Here is a 22,585-nt window from a genome sequence, read left to right as displayed (position 1 = left end):
TAGCATGGCTGTGAGCCATTTGAGGACCCCCCCCCCAACTAGAAGTCTAGTATCTTCTAGGCAAGGTGAAGCCCTTCAGACTCAGAGAACACTTACCAGCAGCATCCCTAGTCCTAAGGGAGTTAACATTCAGACAGCCCATCGTGAGACTTCTGTGCCTCCATAATTATGCATGCCAACTCCCCTAGTAAATCTACTCATTTGCATTTCTGACTTGGGATTTGGAGATCCCACAAGCTCATGTTGGATACTTTGTCCCCAGCTGGTGCTGATGTTTTCAGAAGTGACAAAAACTGAAAAGTGAGGCATAGTTGAAAGAAACAAATCATTAAGAATGTCTTTGATTTCCCCCCCCCCACTCCCCTTCCCATCCCCTCTTCCACCCCATGTATGTCTTTTGGGTCTGGGTTACCTCACTCAGGATGATACTTTCTAGTTCCATCCATTTGTCTGTTAAATTCTTGATGCCTTTGTTTTAATGGCTGAATAGCATTCTATTGTGTAGATATACCACATTTCTGTATCCATTTTTCAGTTGAGAGACATTTAGGCTATTTCCAGTTTCTGGCTATTATAAATAAAGCTGAAAAGAAAATAGTTGAGCGAGTATCTCTGTGGGATGGTGGAGCATCTTTTGGATAGATCCTCAGGAGTGGGAGAGCTAGATCTTGAGGTATAACTATCCCCAATCTTCTGAGAAACCACCAAATTGATTTCCAGAGTGGTTGTAAAGTTTGCACTCCCACCAACAGTGAAAGAATGTTCCTCTTGCTCTACAATCTTGCCAGTATGTGCTGTACTTTGAGTTTTCAATCTTAACTATTCTGATGGGTGTAAGGTAGAATCTCAGAAAGAGACAAGGGAGATTAGCTTGGGGGGTTGCGATCTCTAGGAGGAGCCAAAGACCTAGACTGGGGAGAGTCCTCAAAGGTTCTGAGGGGATGATTCTAGCTGAGATTCCTATCAGTGGGGTGTATGGCCACTTCCTATAGCTGGCCAGGATTCCCAGTAGAAGAAGGACAACAACACAAAGTCTTTTACCCAAAATATGTCCTGTTTACAAGATATGCAGGGGTAGAGATAGAGCAGAGATGGAGGGAATGGCCAACCAGCGACTGCCTCAAATTGAGACACCTCTCATGGGCAAGAACCAATTTAGTGATACTTGGTTATGCTTGCAGAAAGGAACCTAGCATAACTGTCCTCTGCGAGGATCTACCCAGCACCCGATGGAAAGAGATGCAAAGACTTACACCAAATATTAGATGGAGCTCGAGGAGTCTTACAGAAGAGTTGGGAGAAAGATTGAGGGACTGAAACAGGACAGGGACTCCACAAAAAGACCAACAGAGTCAACTAACCTGGACCCTTTGAAGTTCCCAGAGCCTGAATCGCCAACCAACAAGTGAGCACAGGCTGGACCTAGACCCCTGCCCATATGTAGCAGATGAGCAGCATGTGGATCCCCCAAACAACTGGAGCAGAAGCTGTCCCTGTCCCTGTCGCCTGCCTGCCTACCTGTGGATCCTGCACTCCTAAATGGGCAGCCTTGTCTGACCCCAGTGGGAGAGGATGTGTCTAGTCCAACTTGATGTGTTTGTGGGTGGGTGGACAAGGGTGATGACACCCAAGGGAGTTTCCCCATCTCAAAATAGAAGGGGAAGAGGAAATTGGGTAGAACTTGCATGAGGGAGTACTAGAAGGAGAGGAAGGGCTGACATTGGGTTGTAAAGGTAGTAAATAAATAAATTTAATAAAAAGGGAAAAAGTATGACTTTGAAGAGCATATTTTGCCTCTTCCACTCTTGTCTTACTCTGCTTCCTGGCCACCATGGAGTGGCCTCCTCTGCTCCATTATGCCCTATCCGTCATGAAGTAATGACACCTATTAAACTATGAAACTGAAGTTGCGCATGCCAGGAATTCTGTCACACCAACAAGAGAGCTAATGAATGCTATGTCCTTTTAGATTTGAGTTTAAGAGAGCCAATAGAGACCTCACTTCAGTGTGTTAAGGATTGCTTTAGGTAATGTGTTAAATCATTCAGGATACTACTTATGTTAATTAGTAGTTTTCATTAAGTGATGGCTATTATACAGCTTAATTACCTGAAGAAGGAAGTAAGATTGGAGACAAGGACTTTTGTTTAGGATGATGTGGGAGGTGAATAACGAAAAGGAATTAGTGATGACACATATGTGACTCATTAGAAACCAAATTTTATAATGTCAGGGATTCCTTTATTTTATTCAAACACCATTTCTTCTTATCACAGAAGGAGAGGAACATCGTACACTCAAGCAAGATGCCAGAGACAGTTTGAGTGTAACACAAGCCATCTTGAGAAGCAGCCATTCCAACTGCCCACTGTAGTCTAAGCATCTGCTAAAACCCTTTCCAGATGTCATTCTGCAGGAAGTTCTGGGTCTCAGAACAACCAGTGACATCTGTCTTGGCAATGTTGAAACAAAGCATTATTATTCAGGCCCCTTTTCAATCAGAGGAGCCATGGGTTCGTCTCCAGGTGTTTCCTTCATTGAGGTCCTTCTGTCCTCCACTTTCTTGTAGGATCTCATGTTAGTCTCTAGGCAATGTCTTTCATTTCTCTCCTTCCTCCCCTTGGGTCCCTGGAAGAGCATTAGACAAAGGTAAAATGCACCAGACACTAACCTGTTCTCACATTTTCCCCAACAACTAGACAGGAAGAAAGCTCTGAATTTGTAGCATACATCCACGTCTCACTTTCTAGCACATAAATTACCATCGACCCAATATAACATCTAGGTAAAAGTTTTAATCATAAAGAAGAGCTTTTGCTATGGTGTGATGTAAGAGCTACATTGAAAAGGGGCCTGAATAATAATGCAAAACAGTGACATTAGTAACTGCCATACCTATGTTTATTTATGCATTTGTGTAACAAACAGAAGAATCCTTCCTCCCCTTATTTGAAGTAGAAAATGAAAAACCATTGAGTATCTGTGGATCATGCCTCACGTGCTGTGAGTGGCAGTCATGTGACTCCCTCAGCCCTACTGGGGCAAAGCAATGGAGGTGTCTGGCTCAGTTCGTTGTCCTCTTGGCTACTCTACAGCATAAGCCAATGAATTTGTGGCATTTCTATCCATCATGGCTCCTTCATTAAGGTCAGAAAGACAAATAATGAAGCTGAGATTAAAAGCTAAGAGAAAATTAAAAGTCAAACCAGCTCTGGAAATGTTCTGACAAATGTTTTACATTAGATCCAGCACTTATGTTTATGTTTATTAAATGCATATTTAATAATCATCAATGACTCTAATACTTACCAGCTTAATATCAAAAGAAAAATTACAGTGATGATCTTCCCCAAATTAGCTTTCCTCCTACTGAGATTATCTGAAAAGTACTCATCAATAATGACCTCATAGGGGCTGACTTTTAGCCCAAGATTATACTGGCCAATGTTGGAGAAGAGATTCATAAAGCTTCAACCCTAGGTGAAGAGCTTTGTTGAGTGATGGTTGCTGGGGAAGGAAGAGTTAGTTTTCTTCAAGAATGTGGTCCCTAAAGGGACTGCTGCTGATGTTCCAAAAGTAAATGGTCCTACACACACATACTACATGGAGACACACACACACACACACACACACACACACACACACACACACACACACACCACAGAGATACATACACACACACATACATACACACACACACACACCCCACAGAGATACACACATGTACACCCACCCACATGGACACACACACACACACACACACACACACACACACATGCCACAGGTGCAGTAAATAGACTCAGTGGGTTTAACATAAAAGATGGAGAAAAAGAGCACAAAAAACTGAGAGCAAAAAGTGGTTGGGGATAGAAAAGGAGTTGGAAGTGAGAAAATGTGTGTGTTGGGGGGGTTGATTTGATCAAATCACATTCTGTGCATGTATGAAATTCTCAAGCAATAAAAATGCTTTCAAAGTAAACCTAACATGTAATGAGAGAAATGCCAGTTAGTGATAATACAGCTTTATGGATAGGTCACAACTATCGAGCACATCCTTTACTTAAATGGAATTTAGGGTGTGTACAAAATATCTCAATCAAAATAGTCCACGTGAGTGTTGATACCAAAATAGAAGAAAGTCAAGCACTCTGGAGGCTGAGAGAGGAGAACTGAGTGTTTGAGTCCAGTCTGGGCTATGTAACAAGCTCCAGGCTACCTGGACCGTCACAGTAAGAATTTATCCCCATCCAGAAAGGAAAAGATGGTAGGACAAACAGAAGAAGGGAGAAGGATTAGAAGGAGGAGGGAGGAGGAGAGGAGAGAGAGAAGGGAAGGTGAGGAAAGGGAGGGAAGAAAGGAATTAATTATAATCTAACTAATTATAATCTAATAAAGGAATTAATTCTTCTTGGTGAATAATAGGCCACAAATGAAGGTTTGGCTCTTTTCATACTCAGATTTATAAAAATACTGTGTCTACAAGTTATCACAATTTGGTCTTTAAACAGAAGACATGTTAGGCCTTTCTCAGTGACATGTTTCAATTTACTCTATTTAGACCTAATATGAAAATAGACATTTAATGTTAAGTTATCATAAAAAATGCTGAGTGGTGTGTTCCAGTCACTTATCATGTGCTATGAATGAAGAAGTTCGACTTTCCCTCCTCAAACCTGAAGAAGACTTCAGGGTATGGCTTTTTTTTTTTTTTTTTTTTTTTTTTGGTTCTTTTTTTCGGAGCTGGGGACCGAACCCAGGGCCTTGCGCCTCCTAGGTAAGCGCTCTACCACTGAGCTAAATCCCCAGCTCCCAGGGTATGGCTTAAATAAGAACAGTTCAGTCTGCCACATACCGCAGGAGAGCACTTGGTTTGAAGGCACAGGTGTTGTGCAAAGGATTCTGAAAATTCCTGCATTTTGGAATGAGCTCTTCTTGGTGGTTCTATTGGCTCCCGAAATGACCCATCCACTGAGCATTTCCTGTGATACCGCATTGGAAGGTGTCTTCGGGATGCCTGGTCCTCGTGAGAATGTCTTCTAGGGTAGCAGTCGGATGGAGCAATGCTGGGAAATGCAGGAAACTAGGAATACAGAATGATTTTTAAGTTTACCTCATAAAGGATATGTATACTGATGCAGAGACAGGACGCATATAAATTAACAACTAAAGGAACCATATGTTTTAGGAAATTTTTATCTTCTTTGTCACTTAGAGCTTCCTCCTGCCAAGAGGCAGCAGAATCCGTGTTAAAATATCGCGCAGAGAACCTCCAGCCAATTATCATTGCTTGCTAGTCTACCATCAGTGAAGGCCTCCGAGCCCTGAGTTAAATTGCCAGAATAATTTCTAAATCCTTTAAAAACTTTACTAACACTACATATGTGTCAGAAATAATGTAAAGATGAACATTTAATGGAATTTTATAAAAAACAACAGAGGAATTATGAGGAACCGTTAATTTAACATATATATCACTAACATCAAAAGCAACACAAATTTAGACACTTTAAAAACCCGCACATTCTCAATGACTAATACCAAGAATATACACAATCATATCATAAGGGTTCCCAGACATGCCCATCATAAAACGACATCAATGCTGGAGTCACAGTGGTAAAATAAACAAAGGTCAGAGGTCAGAGAAGCCATGCTCCCTGGAAGAACCATGATGATCTTTCAGTCTTTCTCACACTCCAGGCCACTTCAGTGTAGGCTTTGTGCTGAGGACATTTATTTCTGTGTTGCCAAATTCTATACACTCTTTCCTCTATCTCAGCCACTGCATCTTATCCAAGTTAAGTTCCCAGAGGGCCTTCTGGAAACACCCCTTTCCTCCCATCACTGTACATCTCTAGCGTTCTTTCATCTTTTTGCCACAGCAACACAGACATTTTTGCTCACTATCCCTTCAGCTCATAAGTGTGGGAGGTCCCAAAGGTTCTAGGTTAGACCCTTCCTTCTCTTTCACTATACATGCTATACTATATCTGTCCTACACATGTCTGGACATCAATTTCTATCTATAATCTTGATTACATTGATATCATTAACTCTGACCTCTCCCTGAGGTGCTTACTCAATTCCTGTAGTGTTCCATAGACTCTCAGACTAACATACACATATTTATTAATAATTATATTATTTACATAATTAATATTACATTAAATAATAATAAAGTATATCATAAACATATGTTATGTCAATAATACAATTAAAATTAATAACAAATTAATATATAAATATATATATATATGTTATAGAGTAATATATAGCAGGCTAAAATAACAACGGAGTCACACATGCCAAATCTCATTGAACAAACAAGCCAGGAGAAATGAGGCAGCTAGATTTCCTAAGCAGGCTAGTTTCAAAGGTCATGCTGATGACGTGAGTCCTGGTGTGATCCTTATGCAATGACAGAGACCTAAAGTATCTTCTCATTAACCAGCAAGTCATTTTCCTCACATTTTGTCACCTTATCCCACCTTTTAAGAGAAGAAACTTGGAAATGATCCATCTGATTTACTTTCCTTTGCTTCTTCTGCTGTTATCATTCCCTCTGGTGTCTTTAAAACCAACCTCAGTCCATCAGAAAACATGTTACATTCTGTAGAATGCAGACATGGAGCACAATGATGGATCTTTTCCCAATAGATGCATCGATCTGAATAATATTCATGTACCAAACTGCAGGAGCTAAGGGAGCTGGGAAAGAGTCCATTCGTGTCTGGTATCAGAAGGTAAGAGGGAAGGGCACATTGAAGAAGACAAGAAGAGATGTACCTTTCTTCTTGGAGCTCTGAGCAATGTGAAGCCCGTAAGTGGAAAGGGGGAGCTAAACCAAGGCCTTAGACTCAAAACCCGGTATTAAGTTCAGTACAGTGAAATCCAGTGTCACGAGCCCCATAGCCCCTGTGCCCTGAACAGTGCACACAGATTAAACCTCTGGAACTACATTAGACAGGCAGCCAAGACAGCACGACCTCTCCCTTAATCTTGAGCAGCAGAGAAAGAAGAAAATTGAACACTGTGGAGCAGGACATAAAAGTTACCTCAAGACTTTGTAGTTCAAGACCAGAGCTTGCTACAGTGCAGCTCCCACCAGACAGAAACCAAGGTTCTAGACTCAATCCCAACCTTATGTACTGAGCCTCTATGTGTCCCCTAGCATCTAGTGGAGATCTATATACAGACAGGACAGATCTGTGTGTCTGTACACAGACTTCAGATCTTCACGACTGTAGGACCCAGACTAAGCTACCCAGCTAAGCATTTGTCGGGAAAACCAAGAACCCTATCAACAAAACCACCCACAACTTCAGATAGCACAACAGGAAACAAGAATGTATTTGCCGGTAGAATGAATGGTGTGAAGACAGGTCTGCCCTAGAACTCAGTGTGGCCAGTGCCACAGTCAGAAAGCTGCAACAGTCCCAGTGCCAAAGAGAGACATGTCACCCAGCCATTACTATCTGTAGCTGGTTCCAATAGTCTGGATCCACATGTCTGGCTCAGTAGCTGGCAGTTGGTAGCAGTGTGGCCCTTTGTATTGTACGGGTGCTGCAGTGTCTTAATGGGCTCGTGCTCAGGGTGCTGGCCAACATGTTAGTTTCAGGGATCACACTGAACTGCTCCTTCTAGTGCTTCCGAAAGTCCAAATGGCATAACACGGAGAGAATACTTTCCACTTAGGGATTATAAAGGGAAGCAAGCGACAAGCTGTGGAATGAGAGCCTGAAGCTGGTTCTTCCACAGTCAGGAACTGGGCAGAGTTCCTCAGTCTAAATATAGACAAGGATTATGGACAAACTATGGATCTACCTCAGGCAAGGGAGAGGCTGTGGGAACCGAGCGCCCCCCCCCCCCATTAAATTATTTGTTTATTCACTTTACATCCCAATTGCAGCACCCCACCTTCCCAGTCACCCCGACCCCCGACCCCCTCACACAGCTAGCTTCTTCCCCTATGCCCGCCGTGCTTCTCGTCTGAGAAAGGGGAAGTCCACCCTGAGTACCACCCACTCTGTCACCTCAAGTCACTGTAGGACTATGTACACCCTCTCCCACTGAGGCCAGACAAGACAGCCCAGTTGGAGTGATAGGACCGACCCACAGGCAGGCAACACAGTCAGGTAAGCTCCCGCTCCAGCTGGTGAGGGACCAGCATGAAGACCAAGCTGCACATCTGCTACATACGTGCATAGCACCTTAAAATCCGGCTTCATTCCTGCTAAGCAACATTCCAATTTAGGGTTTGGAACAAAACTGAGCATGGCTTTCCCTCTAGTGTTGAAATACAGTAAGGCACCAACAGAGGGGCTCTAAACAATTCACTAGTGCCATCTAGTGATAAAATTGCAGAAGTGACTCTAGGTTGTAGGAAAGTAAGCAGGCACAAATAAATACTTAACCCTTCAGTGTGCGGACAGCACTGTGCATCACAGGCTCTGTCAGAGATCCATGGTCTCACCGAGCATTCAAAATATGGTGTCAGAAATTGACGACGTTAGACTATGGAGTGACTTTTAGTTGAAACCTCAAAGCAACTGTTTCAGGAAATCCTTGAAACAACTTCAAGAAAACATGGAGAAATGAGTTAATGATCTAATGAAGAAATTTCACAGAAACATAAGGGGCAATTATTGAAAATCAAACTAAAATCTTTGGGGTGGGTAAGCGAAGACAGGCAACTTGAAAATACAGAGTAGTTAAGAAGGAGTAATGGGGAGAGTGTGGAGTCTGCTGGGTACCATGGACACAGAGGATATTCAGCTTGCTGGAGATTGGCGGAGAACCTGTGAGTATCAGAGGGAAAGCTTATCAGAGTTATAAAAGAAAATTTCCCAAACATATTCCCCAAATCAGATACCTAGGTCAAAAGTCACAGTCAGACTCAACTCAAACAAGTGTGGTATAACTTATAGTCAGTTCCCCCAAGCACACCACAGGAGTTAAAACGGACTTTTTCAAAGGCTACAGATGAAAGAGAAGAGTCCACAGTCAGAGCAAGTGGAGACACAAATGACGTGTAGCATGCGCATCCCACACCATTTCTCAACACAAACAATATATGGCAGGAAAGAGTGCGTGGGATTTCCAGAAACGATATATGGGATTTTCATGGTACTAAGGGGAAAAAAAATCAAACCTGTCAACCAAAAACATCGGGCCTAGCACAGCACTTCTTTAGAAGTGACAGAGAGGTAGAGACCTTCTTATGTGTATGAAATCTGGTTAGGTTCCTTAAACTGTGAAAAACAGATGCTAATGGGCAAGAAGAAGGCACTAGATGGCACAAAAAACTAACTGGTAACATTCACAGTTCATACCAGAACCCTAATACTCTAAACATGTGTGAAACTCATGAGCATGTTCGTTGTGAAGACTAAGGGACAAAGAAACTAAGGTAGGAGCTGAAGGGGTTTGTAACCCCATAGGAAGAACAACAACATCAACCAAACAGACCCTCCAGAGCTCCCAGGGACTAAACCACCAAGAGTATACATGGAGGGACTCATGACTCCATTGGCATATGGCAGAGGATGGCCTTGTCTGGCATCAGTGGGAAGAGAGGCCCTTGGTCCTTGAAGGCTTGATACCCCAGTGTAGGGGGATGCTAGGATGGTGGAGTAGGAGTGGGGGGGGGTCGGTGAGGGGAGCACCCTTGTGGAGTCAGGGGTAGGGGGATGGAATGAGGGGGTTTGGAGGGGAAGGGGAATAACATTTGAAATGTAAATAAACAAAATAACCAAAACAAAAACAAAAGAAGAAACTAAGGTAGTAAGTACACCATTAAGTCAATGAGTACACCAACATGCTAATACATATACCAATATGCTAATAGAGACAGCATAAAGATGTGAAAAGGGGCATCACAAGTGAAACTTTGGGGAAACAGAGTGAATATGTAGAGCTCTTGCATTAGAACATATTTCTATATCTGTTTCTTATCTTTACAATAATGGCAATTGCTATCTTTCATAATAATTCGCTATAACTAACTAATGGGGTTTTTTTTGTTTTGTTTTGTTTTATGAATTGAATTGCTGCTGGATTCTAGAACTGGAAATGAAGTCAAAATCTTCACCTTGTTATGTCAACTTATTGCTTTTAAACAGGTCCATCATAATTCATTCCCAGTGTCCTTCAGTGTCCCCACATTGAGTGGACGGCAGGGCATTCACTTGATTTGAGTCAGGACACTCCTTCAATACCCAGATGAAATGTGCAGTCAGCAGATTCCCCTTCTCAAGTGTGTCTCAAAACCAACCATTTCTTTAGTCCAAGTCATCATTATCATCCTTCATTAGCACTCAGTGTTGATTCCTAATGCACATTCCTGGGGATGCACACCTTGTGTCTGCTCACACTTTCTTTGTTTTCCTTTCCCCAAAGCAAACAGAACAGTTAGAACAACAGTGAACTCAGGTCTGTCATCTTCTCATTTTGCACCATCTCAGCTGAGTGACTTACATGTTCCTTAAGGAGAGTTAAGCTCTCCTCTCTTTCCCAGGACCATGCTATGAAGAAAGACCGTCCTCCCTACAGTGATCTCATCCACCATCATCCCTCTCCACTTCCCTAAAGGCTGTGGAAATCACTGATAAAATCAGAATGTGATGGTTCACACCTTTAATCCCAGCACTTGAGAGGCACAGGCATGTGGATCTTTGGGAATTCTAGGCCAGCCAGGATTACCTATTAAGGTCCTAACTCAATAAAAAAATTAAAAAAAAAGAAGAGAAGAGAAAAGAAAAGAAAAAAGAGGAAAAAGAAAAGGAAAAAGAATTACTGACATAAAAATGCCCTCAATCATGCCAAACCCAGACAAAATTTAGCAAGTGAAACAGGAAAGATGTGCTCATACTCTACCTGTCTTAGGACATTCCTCACAAAACAACCAAACATATGAAATCCACCAGAAAGTCCTGTGTAGAAAGGATGCCTTTCACACCTCTTACACAAATCCATATTTGTGTAAAAGAATTTATACGTCTTCACAGATGCAGCAACACCAACAAAATACTTCCCAACAATGTAGATAGTGACTTCTCTTTTGTGTCTTCAAGAACAAAGACTTTTGTATATAACCAGGGCATGTGAATTCCACCCTTTTTGATAATAAAGCCTTACTGGTCCTTTCCCTCATTGCAGATACCTGTGGCTTGCCACAATGAGGATTCCAGACTGCAATTAGTTTACTCATTGCTGACTGCAAAATTGCTTTATTGTTGCTGTTTGCTTCCCACCCATTCTTTCAACTTTGACCTGGGTAATCATTTTCACTCTTAGAAGAAAGAGCAATCCCCCATAAATTCTCTGCCACTACGATTGGATTGGGTCTCAAGTAGATGCCGTCCTAGGATCCCCCAACATCGCTTCTCTGTGATACTATACAAGTCTAACCAGTGCTCTGGCTAAGGGTGCTCAGTGTGTCTCTTCTCCATTAGAGCATTGGCTCTAGCACATCAAGGGCTATGTTGTAGTACCTGAGTTAGATATATACTGAATGGATGGATGAATGAAAAAATGAGAGAACGAGAGGGTCAAGGTTTTGCTGTGAGATTGTGTTTCCCAAGGAAGTCAGAAGCCACACCTGTAAAGGTTCACTGATCTAGAAACCTAAACAGGAGCTGAACAAGGACAACAATAGACATGCTAATGTGGACACAAAGAAAGCCTAGAGTGCCTCAATCCTACACAAAGAACTACAGGCAACTAAAGAATGCTCAGAATAGGAGAATTTTTTTTTTATAAAGATGAGCATGTAGGGGGAGGTGTTCTTTCCCTAATTGGTTCCTGATTTGGCCACTAAAGAAGGCAGGAGCTAATTGCTGGGCAAAAGGGAAAAAAGGACTTCCAGGTCCCAGGAAAAGGAGAAGCAGACAGAAGGAGAGAGGAGGGAGCTCTTCAGGCCAGGCTTTGGAATAGAAGGCCATGCAACAACCACATTGATCTTGGTTGCTAGAAAAGGCAGCCTCCAGCACCGGTGGATGACTTTTCAGTTAGGACAGGAGACCCTTTGCCCAGCATTTGTGTTATCTGCCAAGTTCCAAACTAATAAAAACTGTCTAGTGGTTCTTCCATGGAGCTAAGGTGAGCAGGAGAAAGAGAGAAAACAGGGCGGTTGATGGCAGATTGGCAAAGCTAACAGGGAGGAAGAGGTATCCAGTGGAACATGGATGGACAGCAGCTCCAGCTTTCTCAGGAAAGAAGACATATGTATATATATGTGTGTGTGTATACATATATATATATATATATGCATTTGCATATATATATGCAATTAATGAAGAAGAGGTCAAGAATGTGAAAGAGAATAAGAAGGGGTATGTGGTGTGTGGGAGGATTTGAAGGAAGGAAAGGGAAGCAATAAATGACATAATCTCAAAAAATAAAAAAAATTTTTAAAAGAAAGGAAAATGAAACTCCTAATGAAAAAATGTTTATGTTATTCATAAATATGGTACAAAATGATCAAAATACATAAAATTACAATTATATCTTTTAGGTGAGTCTTAAAACACATGTTTAAACAATACAACCCTGGTAAGAATAGAGGAAGCAGCACCTTGTACATAGGCCTATCAATGTGCAGAGCATTCGTTGAATGCTGTGGAATATACATGTCTACAAACCTGAAGTCCAGCCTGCTTAGATCTAGCCATTGGGCATTGTTGCAGTGTGAGTTGTATTCCTCCGAAGTTTATCTATTGAAACACCTAGTAACTTAGTAGAGCCTTTACAGAATCAATTTACATAATGAGGCCTTTAGAAGATCCTAAAGGACTCTCGTGCCTGAGCACAGCAAACATGGCCATGGCAGGCCTTCTCCCTCTGCCTTGGTAAAAAAAAATCATTAGATTCTCCTCCTAAAGCTCGCCCTCAAGATCCATTCCCTTATTTAGCTATTTCCTCCTCCTGAGGCTGACTACCAAGGTCCAACTGTCAAAGCAGTGAAGTCCAGCAAACAATTCCCTCTTTTGGCCACCTTAATTAACATGTCCCATCAAAACTAACCAACCAACTCAGCCTAACATGAGGTTTCCCCCTTTTCCTTTATAAACTCTTCATTTGCCTATGAACCATGCCTGTCTCTCTATCCAGAGAGAGACCTTTTTCTACCTCTCTACCAACAAAAAGTCCTTCCCCCTTTCCCTTGTTACCTCCCCCTTTGCCCTTGTCCATAGAGAGTGGCACTCTTAGGAGGTGTGGCCTTATTGAAGTAGGTATGCCCTTATTAGAGGAAGTGTATCACTGGGGGGGTGAGCTTTGAGATCTCCCATGCTCAAGCTTCACCATTGTCATGCAGTCTTCTTCTGCTACCTGAGGATCAAAATGGAGAACTGTAAAAATTAAGTCAAAAATTGTCCATTTAATTCCCAGAAATAGTGACTCTAAGAATAATTATTTATTAATTAATGTCTAGGCCACAAACTTCAGCTTGTTCTCTGATTTGCTCTTAACCTATTATCCCTTTTATTCTAACCTGAGTTCAGCTCTGTAGCTGGTTTTCTCTTCTTGTCTTCTTCTGCCTGTCTTCTCATTGTTCAGGGGGAAATCTCTCCTTTTATTCTAACCTGAGTTCAGCTACCTGCTGGTTTACATCTATCTCTACCTTTTCTGAAGAGATTACGGAGAGACTCTCCCATGCCTCTGACTATTTCCCAGAATTCTCTCTATCCCTGCTGGATGTTCTACCTCCTATTGTCTGCCTCAGCTCATTGGCCATAAGATTTTTTTATTAACAGGTGATATTTATAAGAAATTCTTTCTACATAGAACTCTCAGGTCCTTCTCCAACACCACGCCTTCCTTCATTCTGCATGCATCCCACAATGATAATGGACTGAACCTCTGGAACTGTAAGTCTGTCTCAAATAAATGTTTTCTTTTATAAGAGTTGCTATGGCTATGGTGTTTCTTCATAGCAATGGAAAACAAATAATACACCCTCAATTAGGAAAAAAAGTTTAAAGCTGCGGAAATCCCTGAGGTAATGCTGTTAGTCTGTTTGCTGTGCTGTGGGCCAGACACAGTACCTGGTGCTGGGGAAAGGTGGAGAAGAGATGGGCTCAGTATTCCCCTCTTCCATCAGGTTTACGTAAGAGACAGATATTGTACATACAAACAGGGTACATCACTATATTCTCGCTGAAGGCTATAAAATTGGACATCACAATACAACATCATCTTTGAAGTTCATGCTTGCCATCTCATGATCAAATTTCCAAAATTAAAAATTGAAAATAAATGCCTCAATGCTTTAGGTAAGCCTTGGGTGTCATGTTAAGATTTTTCTCAGCCGCATTCTCAGGACAGAACATTCAGGGGAAAGAAGGAGATATAAATATGACCACACATAGCAACAATAACGTCGACTATATTTATATATACACATGTATATTTATATTTACACATGGAGGTGGGGGATGGTAAAAGAGACTTCTGCGGGTGTGTGATGACTGATTTACCTGAATGAGGCTCTGTGGGGAACACAGACTGCTTTGAACCTGTGGATAAGCCCCGCACTTGGGTAGGAGCACTGCCACAAAAGGAGTTTGCTGGTGGGCTAGAGAGTAAAGAGGTCTGAGGAGGGAAGAAAATCTGGAGTGTAGATATAATGGGATTCCAGCAGGGTCATGGGGCAGGTAGGCAATAGCAGTGCAACTTAAAGCATCTAAAGTTTGCTCTGTGCTGCAGAGCATTTTCTTCCTTCTCCTTTCAGTGTCCAGCGAGGTTTTATGATCTCCTGTAATAGTCAAGTATTTACTTAGTGCCTGGTGCTGTATTGAGTATTTACGTCCATCATTCACTGTACATGTGTGTATCTTTATGAGGGACATACAACTACCACCAGTCCCATTCATGGGAATCTAAACAAAAAGATATTAAGGACCTTGTTCATAGCCGTGCTACCAGTGGAAGCAGAAGGCACCATCAAGAGCACCTTCAAAACCCATCACCTTCTTCCCTGCATAGCAGCTCCCCTACTATAGTGTCCCAAAAAGGAGAATAAAAGCACAATGGTAAAAGGTTCACTATAGCCCTTACTCCCTTGAATTACAGAATGGTTACCTACTAAAACTGAATATGAATATAATGTAAAATATGAGAAGCCATTCACTGCCAATCATAAAATATTGCAGTAGCCTTTAGAGATATACCTTTGGGGTCCAGTTACAGTCTTCCCTCTCAGTGAACAACTACAGGAAAACTTCTACAAAAATGAGTATGTAGCCACCCCAAGATCATCATGGACAAATTTTAAATTTTGAGGATTTACTACTTTTATTTGAAAATATGTCAAAAGAATATGAAATAGAGAACTGTGATCTGAAGAAATAAAAAGAGAACATGCTGAGTGTGGACGGGTAGAAACTTGTTTGTTCCTATCAAATGACTTCACCAGGACAGTCATACCTGTCTACCCTGGAGCATGAATGAGCTTAAGATCAGTGCACTCTGTCTGTTCTCCAAATGTTGTTCCATGTAGTGCAAGCATCCTCACACGGAGCTCAAATGATAAAGAACAAAGTTACAAGGATTGTGGTAAGCTGTGAAGATGAGCACACTATTAGAAATAGAGTTACACAATGAGCAGAACAAGTGCTCTACTTCTGTGTTGCACCCCTCTGATGATGGAAAGAGAAGACAGAATGTTTAATAACAGACTTTATCTTACCTTTTTGTTTCCCACCTAAGATAATTGGTTAAAGTCAGATTTCTCCAAGTCATTAAATCAGCAACCACAGATTGAATCTGAACAAGGAACTGTCTTCTATAAGGACTGACCTTCACCCCTGAATATACATCATTTTTTTCTGCCACTTTATTTTTCTACTAGACTAAAAGTCTCAAAAGCATGACCATCCATGCCTATTTTTGCTTCATGATCTCAATGTTTGGCACAATACCTGAGACAAAATATGTGTTCAATGAGTATGTTGAATGAATGAATGTTCTATTACTATGTTGCTGAATCATAAGGTGTATTGTAAAGATGTATTAGAAAGAACATTCAAAACAGGCAAGAAGGAGGAATCTCTTCCTATTCATTTACTAATAGCGAATCTAGATTATTTAGCTTTAGAGAAGGAAGAGACTTCAGTTAGAGCAATGGAAAAGAAGAAAACACAGGCGAACAAGAGAACTGCATTTTTTTTATTAATCATTTCCATTGATATTAAAACTGAAAATCGGTAGTGTACAGAACTTGACAGTAAGGCCCTAATGCTGAAGACATCACATGCTTGAGGCATAGAACATGGAGATATTACACTGGTATTCACCCAGAAACTATGTCCCTACTAGCTAGTTTTCATAGTGCTAAAGTTTTTACAATACTGAAGAAGAAACGCAACCATTAATCTTACCCAGGTGTGGACCCAATGAGCTGCTGTTGCACCAGACATGTCCACTTTCACAGTAGTGGGATAGATGTCATAGCATATGGAGTCACTTTCTGATTGGATTTAAGACCCACTCAACAAGATGAAATTATGCCTGACACTATGATTGTGACAGGAACCTAGTCTGACAATAGACCCTAGGAGAGAACCTACTATTATTCACTAGTGCCTATCTGTATATGCATTCGTTAATGAGTCTCTCAAGCTTCATCAGAGAAGCATCTCATTTCAGTAGGTGATGATCAGCAGAGACCCACAACCAGCCCTTGGGAAAATACAGAGCAGAACTCCTCCTCCAAAAGCTCAGGGATCATTGTGAAAGAGGAGGTAGAACTAAAATATGAGTTCAAGGGGTTGGAGAGATGATTCAGCAGTTAAGAGCACTGACGACTTTTCCAGGCAGAGGTCCTGAGTTCACTTCCCAGCAATCATCTGTAATGGGATCTGATGCCCTCTTCTGGTGTGTCTGATGACAATGACATTGTACTCACATAAATAAATCTAGTCACAGCAGGGAAACTGCACATATGAAGGCAATGGCTATGACAATATGCAGAAACCTATGAAAGCTCAAGTTAAACCAAGCCCCAGCAGAAAGGAGGGAGGGAGTTGGCCACACCGTCCCACCCCTACTTAAGCAGCTATTGGCAATTCTTAGCTGCTGGAGGAGGAAATGTTATTTTCTCTAAAAGTATACCCTCTGACAGGCTGACCAAGCTGCAGTGGAAAGCCACCTATCCAAGAACATCTGAGCAGCATAAACTGCAGCTTGGTCTTGATAAGGGGATGGGAGACTAAAGAGACACAGAGTGGGAAGGAGGAATGGGAAGAAAGGCAAATATGTTCAAAACACGTTGTGTGAAATTCTCCAAAAACTGATTTTAAAAGAAAACAGAAAACAACATTGCTCAAGAATAAGAAAACTTCTAGCCCAGTTTGATGATAAAACACAGGTTTGAGTCACAAACATAAAGCATCATTTATTTAAACAAGGAAGAATTGGAGTGCTTGTTTTTTATGATCATGGCTGCACCAACTGTGTTCTCTAAAATCATGGCCGTGTCAACTGTGTCCTCTGGGAGCATGGCCGGGTCAACTGTGTCCTCTAGGACCATGGCTGGGTCAACTACGTCCTCTGATTTGTATTCTGTTCCTGCATCTTCTTCTCTATCACTCGCATTTTAAATTTTACTCCACATTTTGGCTCTTAAAGTAAATACAAGCATGTTAATCTGTTAATTATAAAATGGATTATATACTTGGAGACTCTAGTGATATTCAATGAAGAAAATGGTCAAACTAGAGATGAGCCGAAACCAGCTATTCACAATAGATCTGTGGTTTCCCAATAGTTGAAGGGAAGAAAAATATTACCAGTTTAACATGAATTTTCTAAACAGAGTAGATTATATGTGTTTAAAAGTGTAAAGAAACTGTAAAGAAATCATGTTGCTTCTTTTAGTGCCACATTCCCTGTGACACTAGGAAGCCATTGACATGACCAGTAAGTCACAAATTCTCTCTTACTATCTGTGCTTGGCTCTCATACCTGGAAGTTTCAAGCTAATTGTACGCCTGGTTCACAGGTTCTGAAAATCTCACTAGATCTGGAACATTTACTTGTGTTGAAATTAAATGAGAGCGCACCATGCAGGCTTATTTATTTTTTTAAGGGAAATGGAAAGATGGACCTGGGTCTCACAGAGAGCATCCCCTCCAACTTCATTCTTCACCTAAGGAAATGGAAGTAGGGAAGTGCCCATTCATGTGCTAAGGAACTTATTTTGAAAGTTTGTGTTTCAGACAGAAGGTGTTGACCAATGACAAAAAAAGCAATTTCCTCACACACCTTACCGTCACTGTGCATCTGAGACCCCAGAACTGGCCTTAAATAGGTTTGCTCCCGAGCTTACTTGGTTCTGAGGTTTGCAAAGAAGGAGTTTGGGTAAGCAGTCTCTACTAGCTTGGAACTCTAAGTGACTAGTGAAAAAGAAATGTCATCATTACTGTTGTGTATAAGGGAAGCAGACAGCGTGTGGGGAGCCTTCCAGCACTGCAGCTGAAGAAGGGACAGTCTTGGCCATGGACAGAAGAGCCCTTCCCTCAGCCAGGCCCCCTCCTAGGTGCTTCCCTCTGGCATTGTGCTCCCTGCCTCTCACTGCAACCGGGAAGGATTGAGGGCTCTTCCCTCTCTAATCGTTGAAAACAGTGGCAACCAAAAGAAAAGGTGTATCATGTTTATCACAGGCTGTGATTTGCTATGTGGAATCACCAGTTCCTTAAAGGCCATCATATACATTAGCTAATTTCACCATTTCAAAGAGACAACTGGAAATCACACATTGATCCACAACACCTCTACAGAACAACTACAAATTCCTCTCCTTTGACCTAAATGCCTTTACTCAGTGGGATGATTTCTGACTCATCGGGGACCGTGAACTCCTCAGTTCAAGGTATCTTACGTTACTGAAAATGAAGAAATCATGACTTAAAACATTAAAAACCAGATGTCTTAAAGGGCAACTCAAATAGGTAATATTTTTATAAAAATGGGTAAAGGGTTGGAAATATTTATTCAAGCCAAAGAACCCCACAAATATTCTCTAAGAGAACCCCCGCTCCCTGCCACTCCAGCTTCCCTTGACTTTATGGTAACTCACTGGGCAGGGCAGCGAAGCCTTCCTGTAGCTCGCTTCTTGTAGTCGGTGGTGGTCCCGGAGTCCTCGCTCATCCTTGTCTCTCCAGCTGTGACCCCAAAAGCTGCTCATCCACTTGGCAAAAGACACATCATCATTATCATCATCATCATCTCTGTGCTCCATGGGATCTAAATATTAAAGGCCTGCCCCTAAAACTCCAGAAATATAGCCCAAGGGTTGATGAAGCCCACCAAGAACACTAAACGAAACTGGTATTTGAAATGGTCTCTGATAATGGCATCCTTAAAAAAGAAAAATTTACCAAACAACCACTTCATCATCAGGCAGCCTGGAGCACTGTCTATTTATAAACTGTGCAGCCCACACTCCCCTCCCCCTTGTCTCTTTAAATTGAGAGGCTTTTTAATCCTCCTGTTTCCAGGGCTGTGCCTCGCAGCCTAAGGGTAGGCAGCACAGTCCACTGCCTGGTTTTCCCTGAGCCTTTCTGCCAAAGGCATGTGGTGGCATCATCTCCAGCTGTCAATGGTGATGAAGCATGACCCTCACAATATGCTTGTCAGCTCCAGGCTGGCTCTGAAACAGGACCACATCCAAGAGACAGACAACTGCAGCTCTCAAGGTGGTGAGCTATTGGCATGCCAGATCTAAAGCTAAATGCTTTTCTAATAAATAAAAATAATATAGAAAAACCTATCTTCAGGTCAAGTTGGATACCTTTTTAAAAGTATTAGCTGCACATCCATGTGAGTGTCATGCATATAAATGTGCAAATCTTAGGTGTACAACTTAATACATTTTTATGCCTGTATGCTCCTATGCTGCCAGCCTTTAATTGGCTAATCGCTGAACATTTTTCAGAAGCCAAGAAAGCTCTTTTAACTCCTTCCAATCCATATTTCTTTGAAATCTAGCTTCTGTTCATACAGCTTCTACAAATTTTTAACCCCAGAGACTTCTATTCATTTTAAGTTTAAAAAAAAGTTACATTTACAGAACTCTTACTTTCTATATGAAGACAGTTATTTTACAAATGTGATTTTCATTATAATAATAGATCAAACTTTGTAGGAGAAGAAATTGAAATTCGAATTGACCATCATTTGTCCAAATTCGAACTACTGTTCAACATTATGGCCAAATTTAAATCATGAGCCTTTATCAACCTGCTGGTATTCTAAGAGATTTGAAAAAATATTGTAGCTTCAAAGAAAGGGATTCCTAATTAGTTGTCATATGAAAATCCTTCCTGAAGCTGGAAAACAAGGTAGGCTTGCAAACTATGCCAATATTCCTAGAGCTTTATAAAATATGACTCTGGGGTGAACCTTTCTTTGATTCTTCCTAAGGTAAATATTATATAGCTAGTACCTGAAAATGAAATGTTGCCTCCCACCCTCAGATGAGGGAGGCTCTTAAGTCTTAGGAAGTAAACAAAACTTAAAAGTCTCAGGAAGACCATGAAGCTTACAAGCCTCAGGAAATATATGGAACTTACAAGGCTCAGAAAGGCCCCTCAAAGTTGTAAGATCTTTAAAGTCCTTGCAGACAAGGTGATAAATCTGTAAATTACAGTTACTAGACAGAGAAGTCTCTTGTAGGAAAGTTACCCGTAAACTATGCAGGGAACTCTTAGATGAAACCGTGGTTGAGTTCTCTTCTATGCTGGGCTTTTCAGTGGTCTATTGACAGCCGTCTTTGAATCATCCATGTTTCTATTAATAATCCCTCACTTAAGCTCCTGTAAGTAACTCTGATAAACCCATTGTTCCCTTAAGCCATACTTGGTATCATCATTTCATTGGACTTACATCAATGCCCTATCTGAGTTGACTAGACATTTACATTTCTTCAGGTAAAGTTAAGACAGAAAAACTAGTACCCAAACGGGGCCTAATTGAACCAAAAATGAGTTGAAATGAATCAATCACATGGCCCCTATAATGTATTCTGAGACATTCATGGGAAGGTATAACATCTGTGATTGCCTTTCCTGATGTGCTTAGATGGTCAGATGGTGCCCATAGGGAGTGGCACTATTGGGAGGTGTGGCCTTGTTAGAGCAAGGGTGGCCTTGTTATAAGAAGTGGTAACTGGGGGTGGGCTTTGAGGTCTCAGAAGCCCAAGCCACTCCCAGTGTGACAGTCTTTTCCTGCTGCCTGTGAAGTAAGATGTAGAACTCTCAGCTTCTCCTTCAGCACCATGTCTACCTACATACTACCATGTCTCCTGCCATGACAATAATGATCTAAATCTCTGAACTGTAAGCCAGCTTCAATAAAATGTTTTCCTTTTTAAGAGTTGCCACGGTCATGGTATCACTTCACAGTGATAAAATCCTAACTAAGACATCCATCTTCCTTTATATGCTATGGAGTGACATGTCCTCTTAATAAACGGTGTCTACCATGCAAGTACAAAAATTGCCTCCAAATTGTTGATAGACTACAGGGTATATTACAATCTTTAAGTAGCAAGATTGGTATGATAGAACAGGAAGGCTGTGATGTCAGTTGAGTGGCCTTTGCTGTAAATGATAAGAATTGCAACTGAGCCCCAGATGCCTTTGCAGAGTGAACCTATACATATAAAGAAGGAAAAGGATAAACACACATGGATGCTATCCATTACGTTAGACTCTGACTTGACCAGAAAAATGAAGGGAAAAGGAGACATTGAAATGGATGTTGTGTACCTGGATCTTGTTGCTCTTTTTTCCAACACTAATAAGCCCATATAAAAAGTACACAATTCAGATATTATAATTATAAGCTACATGCCTAGACTGGGCAGATTGAACACTATACTGACTCATTCCCTAGCTATAAGACCCCTTGCTACTTGCTGTTTCTCCTGACCACAGAGTTCCAATCTATCATGGCTTCTCCTCCTCTTCCATCCCCTCTCTCCCTCTTCTGTCCTCCTCTTTCTTCCCTATCTGCTCCCTGCTTTTGAACCTCCAATCCCACTTTCCCCCTCCACTGCCCAATCACAAGCTCTAGCCTTTTATTGACTAGTTAAAATGGGGAGAAGGTTGATATGATATCACCTGAGTATATGATGTACTGCTTGTCTGAGTCAACCCCCTTTGAGAAAGCAGTGTTAACACCAGAAAACAAACAGCATCAGGCCAACCCACTACAGTATCTTATGCAATGGAAAGGGAGTGCAAATTAGACCTATGACAAATTAGGCCTTTCTAGCTAAAAACTTGGAACCTGTGAGAAGAACTGAACAACAGGGGTAGAAGGGGATAGAAGATACCCATTAGTCTGATCTGTACAAAAATGGAAGGAAAATATGTGATTCATCATGTAGACAGGGGCTTTTATAGTTAGTTGTTATTGTCCTGATAGACAATAGAGAGCGACTTGAGGAAGAAAAGGTCTATTTCATCTTGTAACTCTCAGGTCCTACTCCATCACTGAGGGAGTCAATGTCAGGAACCTGGAATTGATGCAGAAACCATAGAAGAAGGTTGCTTTCAAGACTGATCTCTGTGGCTTGCTC

The 22,585-nt window shown here is 41.4% G+C and overlaps 1 protein-coding gene across 1 annotated transcript; it reads right to left on the bottom strand.

Annotated features, from left to right (window-relative positions):
* Positions 1 to 469: 469 nt before the first annotated feature.
* Positions 470 to 19,416, bottom strand: Lnp1 (leukemia NUP98 fusion partner 1). The gene is given in 3 exon segments (NM_001432558.1): positions 470 to 2,628; positions 4,853 to 5,080; positions 19,079 to 19,416. Coding segments are annotated over 3 exon segments (540 nt in total). The 5' UTR covers positions 19,241 to 19,416; the 3' UTR covers positions 470 to 2,478.
* Positions 19,417 to 22,585: the final 3,169 nt, after the last annotated feature.

This window comes from Rattus norvegicus, chromosome 11 (assembly GCF_021556685.1).
Source record: "Rattus norvegicus strain SHRSP/BbbUtx chromosome 11, alternate assembly SHRSP_T2T, whole genome shotgun sequence".
NCBI classification, from domain to species: Eukaryota; Metazoa; Chordata; class Mammalia; order Rodentia; family Muridae; genus Rattus; species Rattus norvegicus.
This window is presented reverse-complemented; position numbering and strand designations above follow the sequence as displayed.